The sequence below is a fragment of the Dicentrarchus labrax genome, unplaced genomic scaffold, assembly GCF_905237075.1.
Source record: "Dicentrarchus labrax unplaced genomic scaffold, dlabrax2021, whole genome shotgun sequence".
Taxonomy (NCBI): Eukaryota; Metazoa; Chordata; class Actinopteri; family Moronidae; genus Dicentrarchus; species Dicentrarchus labrax.
In genome coordinates, this window is record NW_026136721.1 from 16,988,455 (window position 1) to 17,011,864 (window position 23,410).

General features: G+C 39.7%; 1 protein-coding gene across 3 annotated transcripts; it reads right to left on the minus strand.

The window, feature by feature from the left end:
* Positions 1-924: 924 nt before the first annotated feature.
* On the minus strand, positions 925-23,023 carry tmod1 (tropomodulin 1). 3 transcript variants are annotated; one of them, XM_051385398.1, is made up of 13 exons: positions 22,727-23,023; positions 18,132-18,210; positions 17,908-17,990; positions 17,399-17,535; positions 13,990-14,146; positions 12,032-12,148; positions 10,421-10,510; positions 8,869-8,999; positions 8,349-8,456; positions 6,834-6,977; positions 6,114-6,258; positions 5,170-5,269; positions 925-3,223 (listed from the first exon to the last, which is right to left on the minus strand). In XM_051385398.1, the coding sequence occupies exons 4-13, from the start codon at positions 17,519-17,521 to the stop codon at positions 3,205-3,207; spliced, it is 1,134 nt and encodes a 377-aa protein (XP_051241358.1). In that variant the 5' UTR covers positions 17,522-17,535; positions 17,908-17,990; positions 18,132-18,210; positions 22,727-23,023; the 3' UTR covers positions 925-3,204. The 3 variants fall into 3 exon arrangements, with proteins under 3 accessions (XP_051241358.1, XP_051241360.1, XP_051241361.1); XM_051385400.1 differs by lacking the exon at positions 22,727-23,023 and adding an exon at positions 22,368-22,645; XM_051385401.1 differs by lacking the exon at positions 5,170-5,269 and having other exon boundaries at positions 22,727-23,022.
* Between the last annotated feature and the right edge of the window lie 387 nt (positions 23,024-23,410).

Below are 23,410 nucleotides of genomic sequence, written 5' to 3' on the forward strand. Positions count from 1 at the left end.
TTCTTCCCTTACTCTGTTATTTGTAAACTCACATGTAGAATGTGCTAATTCTTAAAAACAACACCTACGATAAGTCAAAATGTCATTCTGGGGGGAAAATTTAACCATATACCCCAAAGGTTTGGAGAATTTTATAAGATGTTCATTTACAATAATTTTTTGTTTAAGACATATTTTTTTAAAAATAAAGAAAATTACACTTAGGTAAAGGGGGAAAATATTTCTCAATCAAACATAATTGTGTCTAATTGGTGCTAACTGGTTTAAGAAAAGGCTACAGAAATCCTGCCATATTAATGAAACATTAATGGGGTACTAGATAGATAATAAGTTAATAATTTGTGAGTTTTTCACTGTACCAGGATGGACAAAATAACAGGAACAACAGAATACAATCTATAACTCAATAAAATGTAATGCCCCTGCAGACAGCAAATATTTAGGTTATAAAGAGTTTTTGCTGTTATTGTGTCATATAGGTGGTAAGGCTAATCTTTGAGACCCTATAGTAATTGTAATAGGCTACATAATTTTGCATGTGTTCTGTATTTTTGCTTTTAGCCCCCCTTTGCAGCAATGAAAATCTGCTTCGTACCAGTGCCTATTTTCACACAATATATGAGCTGTGATATATATATATTTTTTTTTTCCTCACTGGAAACAACATTAAATGAAATTAAAAGAATTATGCAAATGCAGGTTCTGATCACTGCATTTGTAGCTTTACTACAGTCAGCAGAAGTGTAGCACTGCTATTGGTCTGCAGAGGGCAATATAGGGAGAGAGGGATAGTCCAACTGAACTGACTTGGTGCATTTCTTCCATTTTGCCTCAGAGTGTCACTGTTGTCTTTATATGGGAGTATCCAAGTAACTATACAACAAAATGCAATGTAAGTTAGAGAACAAAGACACTGTGCAAATGTTGTTTTCAAGCTTTATTTATTTCATAAACAAAAATTCAACCAAAATAGGTGAACTATCTAACAAAACAGAGTCAAGCACTAAAATATCAGAAAACACGAGACAGGAGAAAAGACCAGGACACAGGAAGACTGAGTGGCAGGAGTCCTCATCCTCTTTTACCTTTAGCACTCAATTACTTCCTGTTTTAGAAATGTTTACATCCATAATTACCATGTGTTGAACAACACCCACGGCACTGACGACAAAGTAACGAAGCAGTGATATTAAATAACATTAAATGAGTTATCTAACCCTTAAACATGCAGTCATTTTGACCTCTGAGCGTCAGTATTGGGCACTGTTGTTGACATCAAGGAAACATGGATGGTACACGAGGGTCAGTTTTACTTTTGAGTCTGCAGCTGGTAGTTTAAATAGTTTCTTTAAGCAGGAATTACTGACCCATTTCATCTTGAGCCATTACACAGAAACAAGAGTGCAGACCATTTCCTGTCATTTTTTACTGGAGCTGTTTTATTTCCAGACAGCAACATATTAGCTCTAGTTCCTGGTAAGATAGCAGCTAAGCCTTCTTTTTCTCACTGTGCTGTTAAATTTAAAGTTAGAAGAAAGTGCTGCACAATATACAGCAGTGTTTATCATTACCAACATGAGAGTTGGAGGTAAACAGGTCATGTTTTGCCCTTGATGAAAGGAACATTATGAACTCTGAAACGATCAATCCAGGATCAGAGTGTGATATTTCAGATGTTCAGCGATGGATTGATTCATCTGATTTAAGACCCGTCACAGCTAACAAGTATTTTGAAACTGCAAAGAGTCTGTTAACATTTGTTTTAATTCTGTAAAATGAATCTATGTAATATGACAGCTGAAAACACGTTAGAGGTTTCCTGCGTTTCTAAATCTGTGTCTACCACGCATTACTGAAATACTCCAGACCTGGATTGAGGCATTAATGTGAAACCTGTAATACACAGTAAGTCAACAGTACCACCCATTTCATATTAAACCACACAATTTAGCTCCAGTAAATAAAAATAAACAAACACAAACAATCGACAAACAAGACCTGGTTGAAAGTGTAACAGAAGTACATTCGAATACTTGCAGTAACATTGGGTTATTATAGTACTGTAGACAATAAATTCTATATAACAAGATGGTGTTGGTAGGGTATTTTACAGTGGGTTCGTAGCATATCTAAATAAAACCTGAATTACAGTTCCCATTCCCAGCTGGCAGCAATGCTCTGCAGGGACCGGTAATATGAATGCTGGATGATGTAACAATGTAGAGTGTACATTTTCATTTACAAAAGCATTTTTACACGATAGTGCACTATCCAGCACAATCAATCCAAGTAATGTCAAGTATTTGAATGACTTAGGACTCTTTCCCGGGTCTGTCACAAATAAATATATTCTATATATATATAGCGACAAATCTCACAGTAGCCAGGTTTATAAATCTATCTGTCCATTACTGAAGAATCTGTATAGCTTAGTATCTGCGGAGTGTGAGTCACTTAAATACTGTTTAGACTGAACAGGAAAAAAGGACAGGTTTTAGCTCTATAAAATTTAAATGGGACAGTGGCTTTTGTGTATAATTATTAGAAAATACCTTGTATGTCGACCTTAGAGCAACATCAGAAACTTTTTGGAACAACAGTATTGACAGCACAACTCATTTACAGCATAATAATAATAATAATAATAATGATAATTAGAATTCATTCAACTCATCAACAGAAAAAGGGATTGCTAAAAGTGTCCTGTCACTTTTCAATGGGTCCTCATTGAAAATCAGACCTCTAGCCCCCTCTTATTAAGGAATCTAGACACTAGAGGAGATACCAAAGGATTCATGATGACAAAGTAAGCTTGTCTGGTTAGTTTGTACAAAGTTCTACAGCAAATGTTCAAGCCTGGAGCCCAAAACAACCCTTAAAATTCAAACTGTAGTGCACAAAAAATAAGCACGCTATCTCACCTTATACATGCACTGGAAGCTCAGGACACTGCTTAGTAATGCCATTGGATCCTTTAATATCTACTAAAAAAACGAGTCTGGAAGGTAGAAAGAGTTCAGAGATCGCCTCTGAATCTGACAATGGTGGGCATGGTCTTTTGTGTGGGCCATCGGAGGCTGTGAGGCTGAAGAGGGTGACGAGACAGGGTTTGGAAAGATGGCAGAGGTCGAAAGGGAGCAGAGGGTTGAGGGTAGCCCTGGTTTCTACACATTCGTCCGACACTTGGGGAAGATGGGTCCTCCCTCAAGCCTTCTCTTTCTTACTGTGGATGGAGAGACACGGGAAGAAGAGAGAGAATGACAGATGAAGAACAAAGAGGTGAAATGATGAGAGGGAAGGAGGAAGGAAGGGGGGGAAAAAGAAGAAAGAAACAAATTAGAGAAACAAAATGCATGAAGGTGGTTCATCAGCTAAAGCACAGCAAAGGTCTTATTTGCATTACATAAGGAAAAGCAAAGAGGCAACTGAAAGAAGGTCAGACTGAGAGATTAACAGTTACAGCACTTTGTCTTTGAGTGGCAGCAAGTGGCTTTAGCAGGAGCTCTTGAAGGAAAAAACGACATAAGACAAAAGGTAAGACATTGATAAGAGCAGGGCTGGATTATCCCTCTAACAGTAGGGTAATGACAGGTGTTACCAATGATACTAATTAAAGTCTCATTCCATTAAGTGTAGCAGAGCCTTTCCAGCGAGCCAACATGGACAATAGCAGCACAATGACTCTGATTGACCTGAATGGAACGGATCCCTAATCAGTATTATTGGTATCACCTGTGTTAAGCTTACTATTTCGTGTCATTATTGCACTCCTATAACATTGTTTCACTCATGGTGGACAATTTAAATAAAAACATTGACGCAGTAGAACTAGATAGATTAATTTGAATCCATGCATTCTTCTACCATGTCAAACTCGGTGCCTATATTACCCACAATGTAACGCAACAACAGTTCGGTGGAGATTCGGGTCATTTATACTAGCACAACAGCTGTTATTTAACCTCGAGCTGCTGGCCTCAAGTAGGGATGAGGAGTGGGCTACAGAGATCTGGTAAGCTCTTCTTTTTCAAACTTAACTGATGTTGACTCAAGTGACATCACTTGAGGCAATGTATCAGCTTTCGCGCACCTATCTGGAGTTTTACAACTTTTTTTCACATACACCTGTGAACAGACATGTGTGTAAAATCAGCGCAATTGCCCTTTCAGGCCCCTATCCTTTCACTTTATACTGTAATTTAATGGTGCATACAGTATTAACAAACAAATCTGCAATTTATCAAATTTTCACACAGTGAACCTGGAGAATTTGGAGTCAGTGAGGGTTTAGGGCCCCAGGTCAGTTGTCCACTTTGCCAGGTTAACAATCCAGCTTTGGATAAGAGCAGTGTTTAAGTAAGAACAAGAGAGGACAGAGGTTGAGCAGAGGAGGCTGAATGCCTTTGGATGATGCAGGAACAGTAGAAACAGACCAAGAGCAGGGAATGATAAAATTAGGAAAAAGGCCAAGGAGAAACAACAATACAACGCAGAATGCAGACGCAGAATACAACAGAAGACCATGAAGGAGTCTGCAGCTTCACAGTGGAGCCAAAATGAGATGCCACTCCCAAAAACTACTGTAGCAAACAAAAGAAGAGGGCAGTTTCATTCTGTCGAACCAGAACCAGTGGATGCTGTTGTCTTGCTCAGTCATAGAATATATGACGAAAAACTGAGTTGGAAAGTTAATTTTATCTGCTTCTTCTTTCTTCTTCTGTATTTCAGAAGTGCAGGTTACTTATTTCTTTTATTTATTACTTAGTAATATTTCATGTCAGGTTTCATCAATCACATTTACGTTTCATTATTTTATTTCTGTTGAGGAAAAGTTGAGAACTCTTTGATTTATTCAATTTTCCAGACTTGGACTACTACAAGAAATAATGGCAACAAAAATATATTCTGACTATGATCTGGACTAGAGAGCAACAACAGCTAAATGTGGGAGGCACTGTCAGTGGTGTTTTCAAACCCGAGTTCACTAGAAGATGAAAAGAGAAGATGAAAAATGCTGAAGCAAGAGTTACTCCTAGAGGAGTACAACAGGTGGTGGCAGCGCTTTCCGGTGGTCTGGACAAGAACCAGGTGATGTTGCCAGAAGAGTTGCAAGGCTGAGCGGCCAAACAGTGCGGTGTTTGTATTTCTGTTTGGTTTTTTGTTTTGTACTTAGTCTTGGACTTGAACTTTTTCCCGAAGGCCCTCTCCAGCTCAGGGACAGACAGAGTGAGGGTGAAGGAGCCGTCCGACTCTGACCTGACGACCCGGGCTTAAAGATGACGAGGGGGGAGGAAAACGTTGTGACAAGTTTATGACACATATACTTAACTTCAAGTGGTTTGTGAGACAACACAAGCAGACAATACAACTATTAGCCCATAAAACGTGTCTGAATGTAATGATAATTCTGGACTTATCCAAAATCGCCTACTAACCTTTGGTGGAGCCAAAATGGCATCATCACTCTTAACCTCCCTCTCTTAAGTTAAAACTGGCTTTCAGATTATGTTCAAGAGCAAACACACTCACACACAAACTTACCAAGTACTAATTTAATGAAGTGGTTACAATTTAGCTGAGAAATAATGTGTGCATATGCATAGCAGGAACCATTTCGTCCACCAGTTTCAGTTTGTTCTCTCTCTCTCATGCACAGACTCTTTTCTTAGCGTTGATGTCATGACTTAGGAAGCAGCTGTTTTGATTGGCTGAGGCTTCCTGGCCGTACTACTGAGTTACCGGCCGATGATATCACTCTGGTTCTTTTATTATAGTCTGATTAAAGTAGAAACCCATGGAGATATAGTGAAGATAAAGTGTCAGCACTGACGCACGTAACAACATATACTGCCAAATGCAACACTACTGAAACTCAAGTGTATGAGTTACATAACTAACTAAAGCACTGTGAGGCGAATCAGTCATCAAATACATTATGTATTACAAATGATATCAGTTTATGTCCAGTTCATGAACTTTTGCCATGTTCCAGATTCAGCTTCTCAGAGCAGGTTTAAAATATGTGTTTTTATCTGTTTTAAATGCGTGTGTGTGTGTGTGTGTGTGTGTGTGTGTGTGTGTGTGTGTGTGTGTGTGTGTGGTGTGTAACCCACCCAGGTCGTTGTTGTTCATCATGGCATTGGAGCCTCGGAGGCGCGGGCCCTGCTGGGTGAAATGATATCCAAACTTCAACAGCGTGGTGTTTTTCTCTAGCATGCTGGCTATCTCCATCTCCACCTTGTTGCCTAAAGGCTGGCTCTGGAGTTTGGAGAGAAAGGGGGGAAGAGAGAGAGAGAGAGAGAGAGAGAGAGAGAGAGAGTGAGAGAGAGAGAGAGGGGAGAGAGAGAGAGAGAGTCCATGGAGTAAAGGGGTGAAGGAGGAGATACAAGAGGTGATCAAGAGATGAATTAAAAAGCAAATAAAAGAAGTTAGGTGAAAGGCGAGATTCTCCACAAACTGAGTGGCACTACAGATAAGGTGCTGATCTCCCTGGCAATAGAGGATGAAGTGGCAGGGGGTAACACACTTTTTGGGGGGTTTTACATAATTTCAGTCAATCAGTGAATGGAGTCAAATGGCAAAGGGAGCTAGGAGAAAGATGGGAGATGCAGTGGAGAAAAAAGTCTCTGAATCACTGAACAAGTTGAACTAATGAGCGAGCGGTGAGTCACACATGTACAACTATGCAGTATGACACATCACAATGCAGCCAGAGGGCATTAGACTGAAGTGGCAGAAGATGGTCTGTGTACACTACCTGACACACATACCCACACACATTTTTATGCATGGTACGTATATACAAGTGTGCATGTAGTCTCTGCAGTTGGTACCTGATTGTCAATCTTGAGTTCCTGTAGTGTGGTGTTACTTTGCAGTGACTCTATCAGGGACATGATTCCCATCCCTGTAATGAAGTTGGACTCTACGTTCAGACTCTTCAGCATCGTGTTCACCTTCAACATCTCTGCCAGTGCCTGAGGAAACACACAACACATACTGTGTCTTTAATTCACTCACTGCTTTGCCAAAATGAGGTATACATGAACATAAAGTGTCTTTGTGGGGCTAAATGTCTTATTGGATAGTAAAACAGTGAGAAGTGGTAGAGGGATGATATGCAACACCAGTTATTAGGAAGATCTAAACCCTACTGCATCATTTTTTTATAAAAGAGGATTTGCATTAAGATAAAAAAGATTCATAAGTGTTAATAATAGAATCATACGGTGAACAGTGTAACCCACAGATCAGTCAAACTAATCCAGACCATTAAATGAAAAACTAATTTATCTTGTTTGACCTGGACATCAGAATACTGGAGAAATAAATAAGGTAAAATATATATAAATACATATATAGTCCGTTTTAGAATTGATTTTAAACTTTTGTTGTTTGTTTTTAACACCATTAACGGCTCGGCCCCTCTTACTTGTCGAGATTTTAACTTTTCGCAATTGTGGCAGAGCCTTGCGCTCTTCAGGTCAGCTTCTGTTAGAAGTCCCTAGGTCCAGACTTAAACAGTGGGGCGATCGTTCTTTGCTGTCGCTGCTCCTACACTGTGGAACAAACTGCCCCCTGACATTCGTACCACTACTGATCTCGGCCTTTTTAAATCGAAGCTTAAGACCCACTTTTTTAGATTAGCTTTTAATTCTGAATAGGACAGTACTGTCTCTTAGGTGTACTCTTTTTATCTGCTCCTTTCTGTGCATTTCTGGAAGGCTTTTAATACCCTGCAGTGCTGCAGCACTTTAAATTGTATTTGTATGTTATATATGTGTTATGTACTGTTTCATGGCTCTGTTGTAAAGCACTTTGGGTACCTTTGCTATTGTAAAGGGCTATACAAATAAACTTGATTTGATTTGATTTGATATATAGCCTGCTTGGACCAACAATGTGTGTCTGATGTTTTTTTTCTGCAAAAATTACATTAAGGTTCTTAAAAAGTTATCTACTCCTACCTCATTTAATATTGCTTTCTACAAATATACAAATTTGGTTTTCCTGCTGGACACACTTTACTGTAAGGTCCATTCTCAGTGTATGTGAGCTGGTGGCTTCAAGTTTCTGCTTCATATAAGTTGCATACTGGACTAGGGTTGACTTCTAAATAATTTGTGATGTCCCAAATCATGTTCGTAGACCCCGCCCCTTAAAATCAGATTTTCAGTGAGCACAGAGAAACTTTCCACTATCAGCAGATGAATGTTAAAACATTCTTCTATTGTCAATCTCTGCACATACATCATTCTGCATAGTGAAGTTCAAACATCCAACTGTAGGAACAAGAAGAAAAACTGATTTGAGTGGAGGGGAACTTTAATGTTTCAATAGTAACTTACAAATGCTACAGGGTCGTTGCTCCTGGTTCCTACAATACTAAACCTCTCCACCACAGTGTTCTTCATCAGAGCCTCAGCATACGCCTTCAGAGTCTTGATGGGGATGTTCTAGTTTAAGAAAAACACCAAAACATTACAGGTCATTAAATTTTATATGTTTCATTCATCACTTATTCTCGGATCCAAGAAAGCGAAAGGATTTTTTTTCATTGAAGTGTTCATGTTTTTATTTCAAAAGGTTTCTGTTTGCATGATTTAAGTCACTTAAACTGTGATTTACAGTTAACGGGATTTATCTTAACTGCACGTCTGAGGCTACTAAATATTAAACTATAATTAATAGAGTAACAGATGTTTCATATAATAAATAAACAAATAAATCAAAATCAAAGCCTGTTGTTTTTGAGTTTAAAAATGCAGCTCATATCCCCCCGTTATACACAACAGAATATGCACACACAAACACGCACGCACACACACACACACACACACACACACACACACACACACGCACACGTACCCTGATGTTGTTGAGGTTGACTTCAACCAGGTCAGGGTCATTCCTCTTTATTCTCAACAGGGTCTCTTCTACGTCAGTGGAGTTGGGCTCTTCGTCTGGGACTGGTTTATACTGGGTGCACTGGATCACACCTACAAAACATTTATAGAACACACTCTCACGTACAGCAGGCGACTGATGCTGTTAAACTAGCATTACTGTGGGAGCAACACTCATTTAAACATGCATATTTCTAAATGCACTTCACTGACGACAGTTTAATCTGGACAGTTGATTGCTTGAGACTGTTAACATATCTATCTGCAGTTCTTGCTAAACGGATTAGATAAGACATTTTCATAATATAGGTAATCATCACAGTCAACATGGGGGTTCTCACTTCTCAGTTAATCTGAACATGTATTTTTTTTGCCATGCAAGTATATTGTAACTTTCACTACCACAGCAGCAGATGTGATATTGAGTGTGAGGGATTACATAACTCACACTCACGCAAGCTTTAAGTCCCTTTCATATTCATTTTGTGCAGTGGTGAAATAAAGATAAAAAACTGGACATGTAAAGTACATATTGTTTAGGTGCACTGTGGAAATAAGTGTGTATTTTATTTTATGCATAATTTTTGTCTGAGATTTAGTAACTTATATAATCAGCCTGGACCAAGATATTGGTCAGCATATATAGTTTCTATAGTCTACAGTAAGAATAATATTAATTACAGTATATTATGGATTTCCCTTCAAACGTGTAGTGTTAGATTAGCCAAAAATCGAAAAATTTGCTTTTGAAATACAGATCTTCATTAAATCCATGTAAAATACTTCTCAAACAATAACAGTCTCATTGTTCAAACACTTTTTTATGTACCATTCTGTGTATCAGTACTGAAAACAAAGCAAGCGACAATTTCAGCCGGCCAATCACAGGTTTATAGCTGGCTCTCTTTATAAGAGACGGTCATATTTGGAAGTTCAGCCTCTGTCTCTGTTTAGAGCTGGAGGAGAATCTATAGGATGAGCCACCATGCAAGATAAACAATGGCCTAAAAACGCATGTGTGTATTTGTGTGTGTGTGTGTGTGTGTGTGTGTGTGTGTGTGTGAGATGGGGGGATAAAATTAATATCAGAATACCATAGTTTACACTGTGTAGTGGAAGATGAACCGATGAATCCTCTGTGTTATTCCTGGAAGAGCTATAGGACAATGTATGAGTATCTGTATACACTTAGTTTTATCCACTTATTGACGCAGTTTGAATCTGTGTAACTATATTTGTGCATGCGTTTAGCGCATCCATCATCTTGGGTAAAATAAACCAACATTCTGCCAACATGAGATCATTTCATTTGATTCCAGTCCAAGGCAACTCACTTCAAAATTTTTCTTAAATGAGGTGATATTTTCTTTAAACTACTCGATCTGCTTTATTTTAGGATACTTTTACTTGTTTCTTGAAAACCCCTGCACCAAATGTATAAGTGATGTGAAAATAGGTTTTGCAAATAGGACTCAGTTATATAAGTTTTAGTACGTGTGTGAGCGTGTGCGTACTGTTCAGGCCTTGCTTGTTGACTATGGTGCTGCTGGCCAGGGCTTCATAGTACTGCTGGTTACTCATCAGGGTGTGCATACCCAGGATGGCTGGAAGACAGCAAGAAGACTGGATGAGGATGGAAAAAAACGAAGGGAATGAACAGAGAGAGAGAGACGAATGCTGAATACGAGTCAAACGATTTCATGATTGTCTAGTTACAGCATACATACAGTGGACCGTCATGCTAATACAGACAGCACATCAGCACTTGCAGCATCACAAGTAAGTCAAACCTGGCACCGTCATCAAGCAGCTGTCAAGTCTCAGGTACAGCAGTTTCAGTGGTAACATGTATTGGCTGATGTTCTACCCTCTGTTGGCTGACTACAGATTGGTGTCATACTCCACCTGCCGCATCATAACTAAACAGGATGTCAAGGTATTAGCCTGTGAAGAATTTCAACTTGAGGAATCCTACTTGGGTCCTCTGGCAGCAGTAAATCTGAAATATGTTTTCAGAGTGAGCAGCTGCACTGAGGTCGCTATAAAAGAAAAACTTTAGAGAGAATTATCACCTCATCTGTTTGTCAGAGAGATCGAGAGCAGAGGAACAGTTTGCAAAGACATAGGGAGTTTGGGTACACAAGCTGCTCTTAGTAAAAGTAGGGGAAGTTACCTCCAAGGACTTGTTGTGCTGCTAAAATATTTCTTATTTTCCAATATGGCTGTAAGCAGCAGTATTTTTTGATGATTAATTTCTTCATTCTAATGCAGGTAGTGGAAACTCTCGTAGGGTGGTTAAAACAAAATATGATTACATACTGTATTATATATTATTGTAGTTTTTAGAGTTATGATCTTTTAACTTACCACAAGTGAGCTTCAAATGATGGCTTTATAATGCTAATTTGTATCATAATGCCTTAAAACTATTCATGATATTTAAAATTCATGTGTTTTTCACAGGTTTAAGAAAAAACAAGGACTATAAGATCCATCTGGATAACTGTTTTCAGATCATCAAGTATGTTAAAAGTTTGTACATGCAGCAAAATATTTGCCACAGTAATGACATGAAAACTCTGCATGTACTGCATGCACATTACAGACATCTGACCGTCCGAATGTGTCGCAGAATCAAGCTGCATGGTTTTTCTAAATGTGTCCTTAACACAAGCTGACAAGACGACAGAGGACGAGAACTGCTCCATGCAAACACTGCGTGCAGTCTACAGATACCCTGGGTGTTGTTCAGCTAGCGAACAGAGATATCCAGCAGGAATGGAGGAGGTGGAGGAGATGGAGGGACTGATGGAGGGATGAAGGGGAAGGGTGGAGGGAAAGTGGAAGGAGCGCTAGAGGAAATGGAGAAGATCTGGATTAAGGAAAAGTAAATTAATGAAGGGGAAGTCGAGACCATGATTGTGTTTATGCTGATTAGTGAGAGAAGATGAAGATGAAGAATAATTAGACACCTGCACTTTAGCGCAGATCCAGTTTATGAATATCATTAATTCAGATGCTTTTATGTATGTGAGAGTGAAAATGATAGAAACCTGAAACCTTTAAGCCTTACGCATACAGCGCATGTGACTGTGAGGAGATGTGAGTGTTTGTGATTATGTTACCTGCGATATCACACAGTTCAGCATCAGAGGCACTAGCCAGGGCTTCTTCTAGCTCCGGCTCCAGAGTCACACTCTCTATGATGGGATCCACCCTCTTTTTGGGCACCCAGGCTTTCCCTACAACATGAGAGGAAAGATTTAATACATACATTACAAGTACTACACACTCACACAGGTGTTTTCACTCTGGATAGTTAGATCAGGTTGAAGTTGGGTGGAGCCTAGTTAGTGCTGGGTGGTATGACCAGATATTTGTATCACAGTATTTTCTTAAGATTCTGGTGGGTGCACGGTGTATCACGGTTTGTCTTTTTGCATGACTGGGCCTTTATAAAGGTTTATAGTGTTGTATAAACACTATACACTTACAGTATGTAAGTATTCAAGGAGACATTTCTCAAATATGGAGGAACAAATCTGTACAAATGTTTTTCATGTAACAAAATATGACAAAACAAATGGCCTTTTTCACAGTAGATATTTACTTGTCGTAGAAGGAAAAGCACAGGTGTTACTAATAACATTAACAGTGGCTTTGTTCTATTTAAGTGACCAAGTAAGCTTTGACAGTGAGCCAGCGTGCACAATACCAGGACACTGAAACTGAAAAATCTCCACTCATGAATACAGCTTGGTAGTTAATGTGAATGCTTTTTACAGGTCGGGAACTTGACATTATGGTAACTTTGATATGACATGAACACGGTATCAGTGCTGCACAGACAGTTCAACTGGTGCAATTTATAACCATGACAGATAAATCACTGTCAGGGCCTTTTACCGTTATATAGGCTGACAAACAATCTTTAGGTCAGTATGAGTTACAGAAACAATCTGCTGAATATACAGCAATAGGTGTTTCAAATGTAAATGTCAAACTAAGGTGATCTCTGACCAGGCCTCGTCACAACCAGCTCTCTTACATAACACAGCTGAGCCGTGTGAGGAGAGTATCCCTTCATCACGTCACACCTGACTACAGACAAAACGATGACAGCCTGTAAAGACCCAGAGATTTGTGACTTTACTGATAGGTCTGCTTGTGTGTGTGTGTGTGTGTGTGTGTGTGTGTGTGTGTGTGTGTGTGTGGTCAGCTCCTCGAGTTTCAGCCAGACATTTTCTGACCCACGTACAAACACAGGCTGCCGGCAGCGGGGTGGCAAGATGTTGCCCAAAGTGCTGAGCAGCTTTTTGAAAGTCACATGTGTTGTCTCTCGGCCCCAATCTTCCACTTCTTGTTTAGCACACTAAAAATAAAAAATAAATCAACCTATCTCGTGCCCAGCCATGGAGCAAACTGTAGTGGCCTTTGTCTCAGTGTGAGTGCAGGGTGAGTTAAAGGGAAGCAATGACAGACAGCTTTGAACGGCTGTCTCTGCACTCACATGCTCTGTTTTGCAGCTAACTGGAGTATCACAATTAATTCTGTTCTGAATCTTTACGTATTTAACTGTCTCATGATATATTGTTACATTCCAACGTGACAGCAGGGAGACCTAGAGTTTCAAATAGAGATGTTTGGTATCTCTCACTATCCATCACACACCTCTGTGTCCACACTAGACTGGTACTGGCTTGCTGACAGGCCTCACAAGGCCTGGTGAAGAGTGGTCTTGTGGAACCAATCACCAGTAAATAAATTCCTCCTACTCATGGATACCTGAGATTCCCATGACAGACCTCTGACTTTAGAGTTTCCTGACACACCTTTTAAGGTTTGTGGCTTAGTTTAGGCCATAATTAATTTGAGAGTTAATCTGAATGTCCTCCAGCATTGAGCAAAATATTTAAACTGGTACATTATTTTTAAACTTCAGCTCACAACTCACTTATCTCTTTAGGGAAACCAGACAGTGCTTACATCCAATGTTCTTATCATGTGTCCACTTGATAAAAACAATGCTTTCAGCCACACAAAGCCACCTTTTCATCTTTAGTATGGAAAAATGTGTTCTTACCTCTCTTCTCCCCTGTGAAGGGCACCAAGTCTTCTTGTTCAGGATGTTCTTTTGCCTGTTTCTCCAGGTGTGCCAGCAGGTTGTCTCTCTGAAACGTTCCTGTCGGAGCTTTCTTTGTCTGGTCCTTCTGTCGCATCCCAGCTGGCAACAATGCATTCTAGAAAAGGAAGAGAAATTACATAATTTAAAAGGACTGGCACTGGGCAGTCTGAATTTGAATGCGTGGCATCTGTAGATAAAAATGGCTCATTCTAAGGTAATGAAAGCACAATGATTCCTATATTCAGGTGATTATATACTAATGAAAACATACCTATGAATGAATGAATGAAGAATAAATAAGAGAATAACACATCAAACATAAGAAATAGGTAAATGCAGAACACATTAGTTACTGGTAAGTCTAAATTATACCTTTTTAAAGAGGGAGAATACACTTTTCATACATTTTGCAGGTATCCATTAACACAACTATCAAGCCCAACACTGATCCGTATTATTTGCACTGCATTTTTTTTTTTAAACAACTACAGTATTAAAGCAAAGTGACATAGATATAGAGATGGTGATACAGTATCCTTTCTCTGGTTAATGTAACTCCCACATTCCCTATCTCTACCTCAGCCCAACACAAGACCAAGACATTTCCCAGAGCTTTGCTGCTCACCATGTTATTTTCAACCTAAAGCAACATTCAAGCTCAAGCTCTTACAAGTGCTACTTATAGCTTCATATCTTATCGGTCCTCTCAGCACTCAAAAGCCTCTCAGTCTTCTGTCTCCCTCACCCTCTCGCTTTCAAAGAATAATATTGCCAAAACAGCAAACAATTTTCAAAAACATACCAAACAATTCACACAGTCAGAACACATTTACACACTTGTTTGGTTTGAAATGTACTCTTTGGAAGTCATCTCCCATTCAGTCCTTCCAGTAGTGGCCCATAAATGTTTACATGACTTACAGCAGTATTTATAGTATATCCGGGAATATATCACCCCATCACTGCCAAGCTTTGTCACACGTTCTTTCAGCTGTAGATAACAGGCACACTCCCTGTATGTTATTTTTACCAGCATGAGACTGTCTTTCTCTCCTGTCCCTTCTAACTGTACTTTCCTCTGTCATTCCACCCCTACCTCATGTACACTCTACTGTATCGCTCTCTCTTCCTCCCAGCACCCATGAGCACATGAATGTAACAGCACATGCCTCCATGAACAAAGACTGAGGCTAACTTTTAAGACATGAATGACTAAATATTCCTTTTCAACTTACAATACTGATTTTATTTGTTTTTGGGCAGAAACAAGCTGTAAACGTAACACTAGTATGTTATAACCTTAAAAAATTGATTATGGCAAACTTAGCAGACAACTCTAGGGGAAAATATGTCGAAGTTTATCTGCTAATTGCTCTACTATTTTTACTAGCTAGTTCCTAACTTTGTTAGCTGTTTGGTGCTGGGCAGATAGCATACAGTAGGTCATCTGAGCCTTTTTGCTGAATAAAGAACTCCTGCTGCTGTTGTAAAAACAGTTGAGTTGATACTGAACCAAACAGTGAAGTTGCAGGCCATAAAACCAAAACAATGCGCTGAAAGAGACTAAAATGCTCAGTAACAATATAAACTAGTGCAGCTTAAAATGTCCAGTGTGTAACATTCAGGAGGATCCATTAGCAGAAATGGAATATAATATTCATAGCTATGTTTTCGTTCATGTTTTTCACGTGTTTTGCAAACACTGTAGTTGCTAGGGTTGAAGTAGGGAGTTGCAACTACACCGCTAGATGGCACTAAATCCCACACACTGGACCTTTTTACTTTAGGTTGAACTTTCCATGATTTGAAAAAAAACAAAAAACATCAGAAATCTCAGTGTTCTAGTAACAGCCACCAGGATGAGACCATGGTGTCTTAGAGAACGTAAACAGTATGAACCAGTCCAAGTTGTAGTTTGACATTAGATGACTAAGGCAGTAGAACAAAAACACAAATGTTCTCTTGATGAATGACAATAAATGTATCTTCCTGCAATCACAGTACAGCTGGCAGACATGCTGTTTTTTCCCAACATGATGAAACTTTTTCAAAGGGTTACTGGAACTGATGTGAGAAGCCTTGCTGGGAAGGTTTCAGTGTGTTTCGAAGCACAAGGGCACTTAACTGTTGTGTAACAGGTTACCCTAATAAACAGGCACAAACAAGGTAAGCATGCACGCACTGCCTCTCACTGTTTCTGCTGTTTACGTCATTAGAGTCCCTCCGGTCAGTCACTGCTGGCATCAGTCTCTCCCACACACACACACACACACACACACACACACACACACACACACACACACACACACACACACACACACACACACACACACACACACACACACAATGAGTACTGCACATTATGCCCTTCCAGTCATTCTCTTGGCATTGAGGGGGATTCCAGTTTCTTTTGGAGCAGTTAGACATTCATCAGAAAACTATTACAACTGCTGTCATCCCCTCGACCCATGATGCATCACTGAGGGCGTGAAGCTGGCTGTGGATGCATAAAATGCAGAAATAAACACATCATAAAGAAACAACAGAAACTAAACAAAAGTGTAACTGATGTACTGTACCTACTGTAGCACAATGACTTACATGATATGCCACCATGTGTCCCATAGACTTAATACAAATAGAGAAATACTGTAAATGATAGGGAAGAAGGTGACTAAACAGGAGCAAAGCTAGTATTAATAGAAAATCAGTCAGCGGTTCAGTTTCACTTCAGCCTTAATAACCAATACTCAGTTTGTTTTGTCCAACCAACAGTCCAAAAAACAAAATAATTCCATTTATAATGATGTAAAACAGTGAGAGTCTCATATCTGAGAAGCTGGAACCACCAATTTTGGGCTTTTTTGCTTCATTAATGACTTGAACAACGAATAGATACATTTTCTCTCAGTCGACATACATATTGTGTCAACCAAAGACTTTTTGGCGATTATATACATTCCACACATCCTCTCTTGGTTTGATTACAGTCAGAGAACATAAACTCTTACCTCTAACGGTCACATTGGACAGTAACACTTACTGTCTGTAGTTTGGATTGGCTGGTTTTGTCTACACAACATCTAAAACACAGTCCATCAGCTGCCACTCTATCAATATTGTGGAAACCGTTTAACTGCCATTTAGTCATGAGTATGTTCAAGTGCATTAAAACACACTTAACACAGTTTTACTGGCTAGAAACAGAAATTACCACCAATTCAGCTGAAAACACAGACAAGTAGTTATAGTAAAAGCATACTGCAGTATAGGTGGCTCTGTTAAGCCTGTATAGCCACATAACTCTCCACTGGCATCAACAATGTCACAGAAACTCCTCCATATGGAATTTAAATTATAAACTTACATCAGGATCCAGCTCCTCTAATTCATCCTCTAATCGCTGCAGCTCTTCCTCCGACAGCTTCTTCAGCAGCTCGTCCTCGTCTATGTCCCTGTACTTCTCCATCTCCTTCCTCATCACCGACATGATGGACAGCACACCTGGAAACACATAATGCCACTTCAGCTTGACATGAATACAAACTCTTAAAAAGAGTGGTGGTTAGATTTTCTGTTAAAGTGGATTACATGATATTAAATATCCACAATATTGACTGGAATGGAATGATTTCATCCAGTAGAATAAAATTAAGATTTGGATAGAAACTACATATTTTCGCCAACTTTCTTCATGAAATTGTGCTTTCACATTGTCTTTCAATCAATATCACCTGCTTGAGGTGATATAATGAACAATTAAACCAAACTTTTACTGCAACCATCATTATCTCGTCTAGTATTCTATGTTCAAGGTAAATTTATACTGTACAAACACACAAAGGGATCTGAGAGGTATTTAAATTGTTCCCTCACCTCAATAACCCCTTGAGACGAGAGACAAGATGTAGGAGATCAGGATCCTGCAAGACCCTGGGCTTTGAGAAGAAAATGTATATCTGCAGATGGAAAGAGAAGAGAGCACTTATACAACTGATGCTGAAATAACATTGTGTTGACTTTAATGCTCAACTGCCAAACGACAAAAATCACAATGTCCCTTGATGTTGCTCTTTGGCATTAAAATGAACTGTACTCACCTCAACGACCCCCACTTTAGGGGTAAAGTGACAGCAAAGGCAGCCAAGTGCCCGTAGCGCTCCTGGGAAAGAGAGGAACCTGGAGGAGGCACAGGCAGGGGGAAGAGGGGTTAATAGCTCTTAGAATTAAAAAGCACTAAATACACTAAGTGATCTATGGAGAAAGAAATTAAGCCTCATATTCCACTGCTTGATTTCCTGTTTCTCATTTTCCTGCCTGTTTCTTCCTTAAGTAACTGGGTACAGGTATGGAAGGCTTAGAAATAAACTTTGGTTTTTCATTCTTTATGTCATGTTGTGAAAAACTGTTTTGCAGTTTTTTGAGTAACTCCTCTGAATACCATATCTGACATACCTGTGTAAGTACCTAACCTTTGCAAGCCAGCTGATGCTGTTTCACTGCAGATACTCTGAAGATTAATTTTTCCATTTCACATTCCTCTTACTATTCAAATTACATGTGGTAGTGTTTGGCTTGCTAGTAAAAGATTATTTTCAAGTTTCCTGATAGGGCAATTTGTATCATTTTAACTACACTGGATTTTTTAAGCTGAATTTCATCAGGGTAGCTCTTAAGTTTGATATTTTGAGAAATACATGTACATTTAGTCGCTTTTTTGCCATTTTATAACACTGTTATGTCTGTACATGTAATATGAAGCTACATCCAGCAGAGCCAGTTAGCTTAGCTTAGCATAAAGACTGAAAACAGTCAGAAACAACTAGCCTGGCTCTGTCCAAAGTCAACAGAATCCACCAACAGGGTTATGTACGGGACTATTTCTTGTCAGTAACTTCCTGGAATCTGCCCTGGTTGCCTGGCAACTGCTCCCAGCCAAGAAATAGGCTGCCACTGAAGTTCCCATAATACAAACAGACATTATTTTTACACTTCAGTTTTTGTACAGATTATAACAAAGACGATATACTGTGTTAGTTAGTGAGCTTTAGAAATGCTGGTTGGTGGATTTTGTTACTTATAGACAGCGCCAGGCTAGCAGTTTCCCCTTGTTTCCAGTCTTTGTGCTAAGCTAAGCTAACTGGCTCTTAGTTGTGGCCCTATATTTAACATAATGATATGAGTGGTTATTTCCCAGAAAATCCAGCTATAATTATTGGTGGGAGATGTGGATGATGTTGAAAATGTTGGTATTGGTCCATAAATGACTACATGGAGTGATTTATGGCAGCACCTGGTGGTAATGAGGTTCTACAAGAGTTTTGGCCATTGTAGTGAGCCCATTTCACAATCAGTTAATTTAAGACAAAATGGCAACCTTGCCCTGTCTATCTATGACTTTTTTTTCAGTACACTGTACACTGGTTTACATGCCACAACAACACTGACTGACTTTCACTTGAATAAAAATGTTTTCTAATACTCATTTTGAAAATGGATACCAGGACAGAGACGGTGGAAACCCTACACAAGGCTGTTCTGACTGTGTGCTTGGTTGGTAACTGGTGAATATACTTTACCTGCCGATGTTCACAAATCACCTCAACAATTATGGTTAGGCGACTAACATGTTCAACTTACTGCAGTGGCAAAAGTATATGGACAAACGGCAGACAAGCCTTCACCTAGAACGACAACTTTCCTCCTGTTCTGTCTAGACTAACGCTCCATTTCCTCACAGATCTATATCCTGTTGCTGACCCTTCTGCTATGGATCACTGTCAGAAGTGCTGCTCTGCTTTTTTTCCTCAAAGCACTCTGCAGAAAAGTATAAAAGTGACCCCCCCCCAGATAGACCAAATATCTTGTCCGGAAAAGTGTTCTTCTCATGCTTTCCGTCTCCGCTGACAGTGTGGACAGACTGGAGGTCTGTTTTCCTCTCTCTAATTCACTACATTTGACGACAGAGTCTTGGCTGCAGGACCAGATGACTGATGATGGATGAGCTGCAGCAGAACATTTCTAGGTCACAGCACTGAACGCTCATTATACAAGCAAAGTGTCCAAGTCTCGGTTCCTTAAAACTATGGGTTATGGTCTGAAATGTGTTTTGAGCTGCTGCTGATAAGATGTCCACATGACAACACTAATAATAACTTTACTGAGCCAGCATGAGAGGATGAGAATGTCTTCAAATTAGGCAGAAAGGGTTGAAGTGCAGAAGGTGCTGCATTCAAGGAGAGCAAATGTTTCTTTTGATTTTAAGCATGTCAGCAAGTGTGTTTTGGCTAGCCTCCTAAAAGGTGGGGTCAAGCGTGCCGTTCTTTTGTTCTGCTTTCTCTAAGCTCCACGACAAGACAAGTTTCCAAAACCAAAGATGAAGAACTGGGCTGAACTCCAAATAACACTGCAAGTCTGCTGGAAGAGTCCGAGCTGCTCTAATGATATCAAACAGACCCGTGCCTGTATTTATAATGTTTCTACAAGATTCTGCTTCATTGGAGAACATTCACTGGGCAGAAAGGAAAGACAGCTAAAGATGATGAGTCAGAATGTACCCTGTAAATGTCATCAACACTGGACTTGACCCTTGCCCTCTTAAACTAGGCCTGTCCAGTCCTCAAGCCTCTAAGAATAGCAGCACTGATACAGGATCATTAATCAAGTCTGATGTGTGTAAAACCTTCAAACTGATATTACATGGCAACTGGTCTCAGTCTCTCTCACAGTACAATAAATATAAGAGTTCAACATTTTTTACTGTGACTACAGTAGCTAACGGGGATCTAAATAAAACAAAACAAAAAGAACAAAATATCTGCTTTCCATCCGAATTACACAATTCAGCTACTCAACTATTTTTCCATTTTGATTTTAAACATAAACCCTACAGAAGCTGTGAGTCTTTCAGCCGTGAAATGCACACAAATCTCTGTAACACTCACACATGCTCTCGGAGTGGCCAAAAACTCTTACAGCCACTAAATCAGCACATAAAACGCAGCGAGAGACTCTGCAGTGGTCTTCTACATCAAAGAGTGTACGCTGTCGTGACAAAAATGACATGTGCAGTAAGTGGCGTGTGAACGTTTCATGCAAATCCAAGTCCAAGATATATTGTTGTCTTCTCTGAGCTTAGGTCAAACTCAGTTAACTTAGCAGCTTGAAGTAGGTGGGCCGACAATATTCTACACACATCTGTACATACTTTAAAAAGCTTTCAGATAAGATTCAGATAAAAACATAAGCCCTCTAGTCTTGAAGGTGAATCTGTGGATTAATTGTGGGTCAAATAGGATTTTTTTTAATTTCCTGGTAACAAAGAATAACCACAATATTCCTACAAGGATCAGAGTCCCATCATACTTTATGCTATTTACCTTCAGTGGCTCAGTGGTATACGAGTTGAAGCAGTTGTGAAATGTGTACGTCTGTCTAAACTATTTAGAAAGATGGCAGTTGTTGGGGTTGCACAGATCTCTGAAATGGCTCAGTAGAAAACAGCTGAGAGGCAACTGGTCTGCTTTCCTCTGCCCCATTTAATTCATGTGGCTGAGATAAGCAACAGTAACGAGGGTGTACACTATTGTAGTGGTTGAGCACTGACAGAATGCAGTACACTACACAAAGTTTCTTTTTCATATATAGTTGTTACCATTTGTTCTACAGTCACATGTGAAGTCGAGATAACAGTAGAGATAAAGTCATGATCAAACTGTCACTTTTAGACATTCTCTCATTCTACCAACTTTAAGTGCTGAAGAAACTAAAGCCTCCACTTTGGGGACCAGTATGGAGGCCTGAGGTCAAATCATTTGTGGATTCTGCAGAGGTCAAAATGTCATGTGTGTGTCACTTCATTAATCAGTGTCATATCAAGGTAGCTGCTGATGTGATACATTAGTAATCCAATAGGCTTGAATGAATGCATGTATGCATGTTTCAGATGGTGACACACTGTGTGCAGCAATGTGACAAAGAGTGAGAAGCAGCTCATGTAGAGGGATGACCAAAGATGCAGTTTAGGCTCAGATTTTACCGCAGTGAATAACAGAGCATGCAGGGCTATGCAAAAACTAAAACTCAATAGAAAACCCTAACTTAACAAGCTCCAATTAATCCACAGTGATGTAAGTAGGTCACAGAGTAACTGACAAGCACACAACTGTTGCATCTCACAGCACTCGTTGACTGAAATCCTTATTGTGCAAGGTTTGACATTCTCTACTTACATTAAGTTAATGTCATTTAAAGTGATTTAAAACATTACTATAGTTTGTACATAGAGGTTAAGAGGTAAGGCAGACTCTATGAAGTAGCATAAGTAATACACTCACCTACTGGATCACTGGCATTAGTTACAATAAAACATTTCTTGTATCAAGGACCCCCACATAGCTACTGTACATGATAAAAACTGAGTCAGGATCCTATCTGTGCAGGACTTCGGAGGACTTGCAGCGTGCCACTACTTTAAGAGGGAAGTCTAGATCAGCCAATAAAACATTGTCCAACAGGAGGTAAAATAACACACAAAAAAACCTATTCATCAGTTACTGTCAGTGACCTCATGAAAACTTATTTTCTCAAAGACATTGTTAAAAAGCGTTGTCCTGTACATTATTTTAACCCTGTGATCTCAACTAATTTGACTGTTTTACAGCCTGCGGGATCATTTTTGCATTTATTTCCGTACCTCCTCCAGCGCTATTTATAGCCGACCGGTCCCGCTGGGTGACAGCAACGAATACTTTGACCAGATATGGTTTCCTTCAGAGCCGCCTGGAGTCGCACTGCGCGGTCAACTCTGCAGCAGGCGCACAACCCGGGAACCCGCACAGAAAACTCCACTACACGAAACCGTCCATGACCCGCAGATAATCCTCAATTCAGTCGATTTCAGCGTGCTCACAGAGTTTCCTCCCACGGCCCTGGTCGTCTCGCAGCGGGTTTCAGGAGGCTGAATCTCATCTCCCGCAAAGGGCAAAGTAAACTTGTGGGGAGAGATCCTCCTCCCCATCCTCCTCCTCCTCCTCCTCCCCCCAACACGGCTGCCCTGTCACTCCAGTGATGTCATTGAGAGCAACTGCGCCCATTATCGGACAAGTTGGTCCTCCAGCATTTGCAATAATAAATGATTTAAAATGTATAAACTGCTTCTTAGTTTAACTCACTCCAGCTTCATGGTTATGGTAGCAGTTCATTTCAATGTAAGTTACAAGGTAAAATGCATGGTGGAGGTACTCAGATACTACACATACTACTACTAGTATACTACTAGTAGAAGTACAGAGGTAGGCCCATATTATCAGCAACATGTTAGACACTTTGGGAAATATGGGCATTTTCTCTCTGGCAGAGCAGAGAAGAGTTTAGCTTA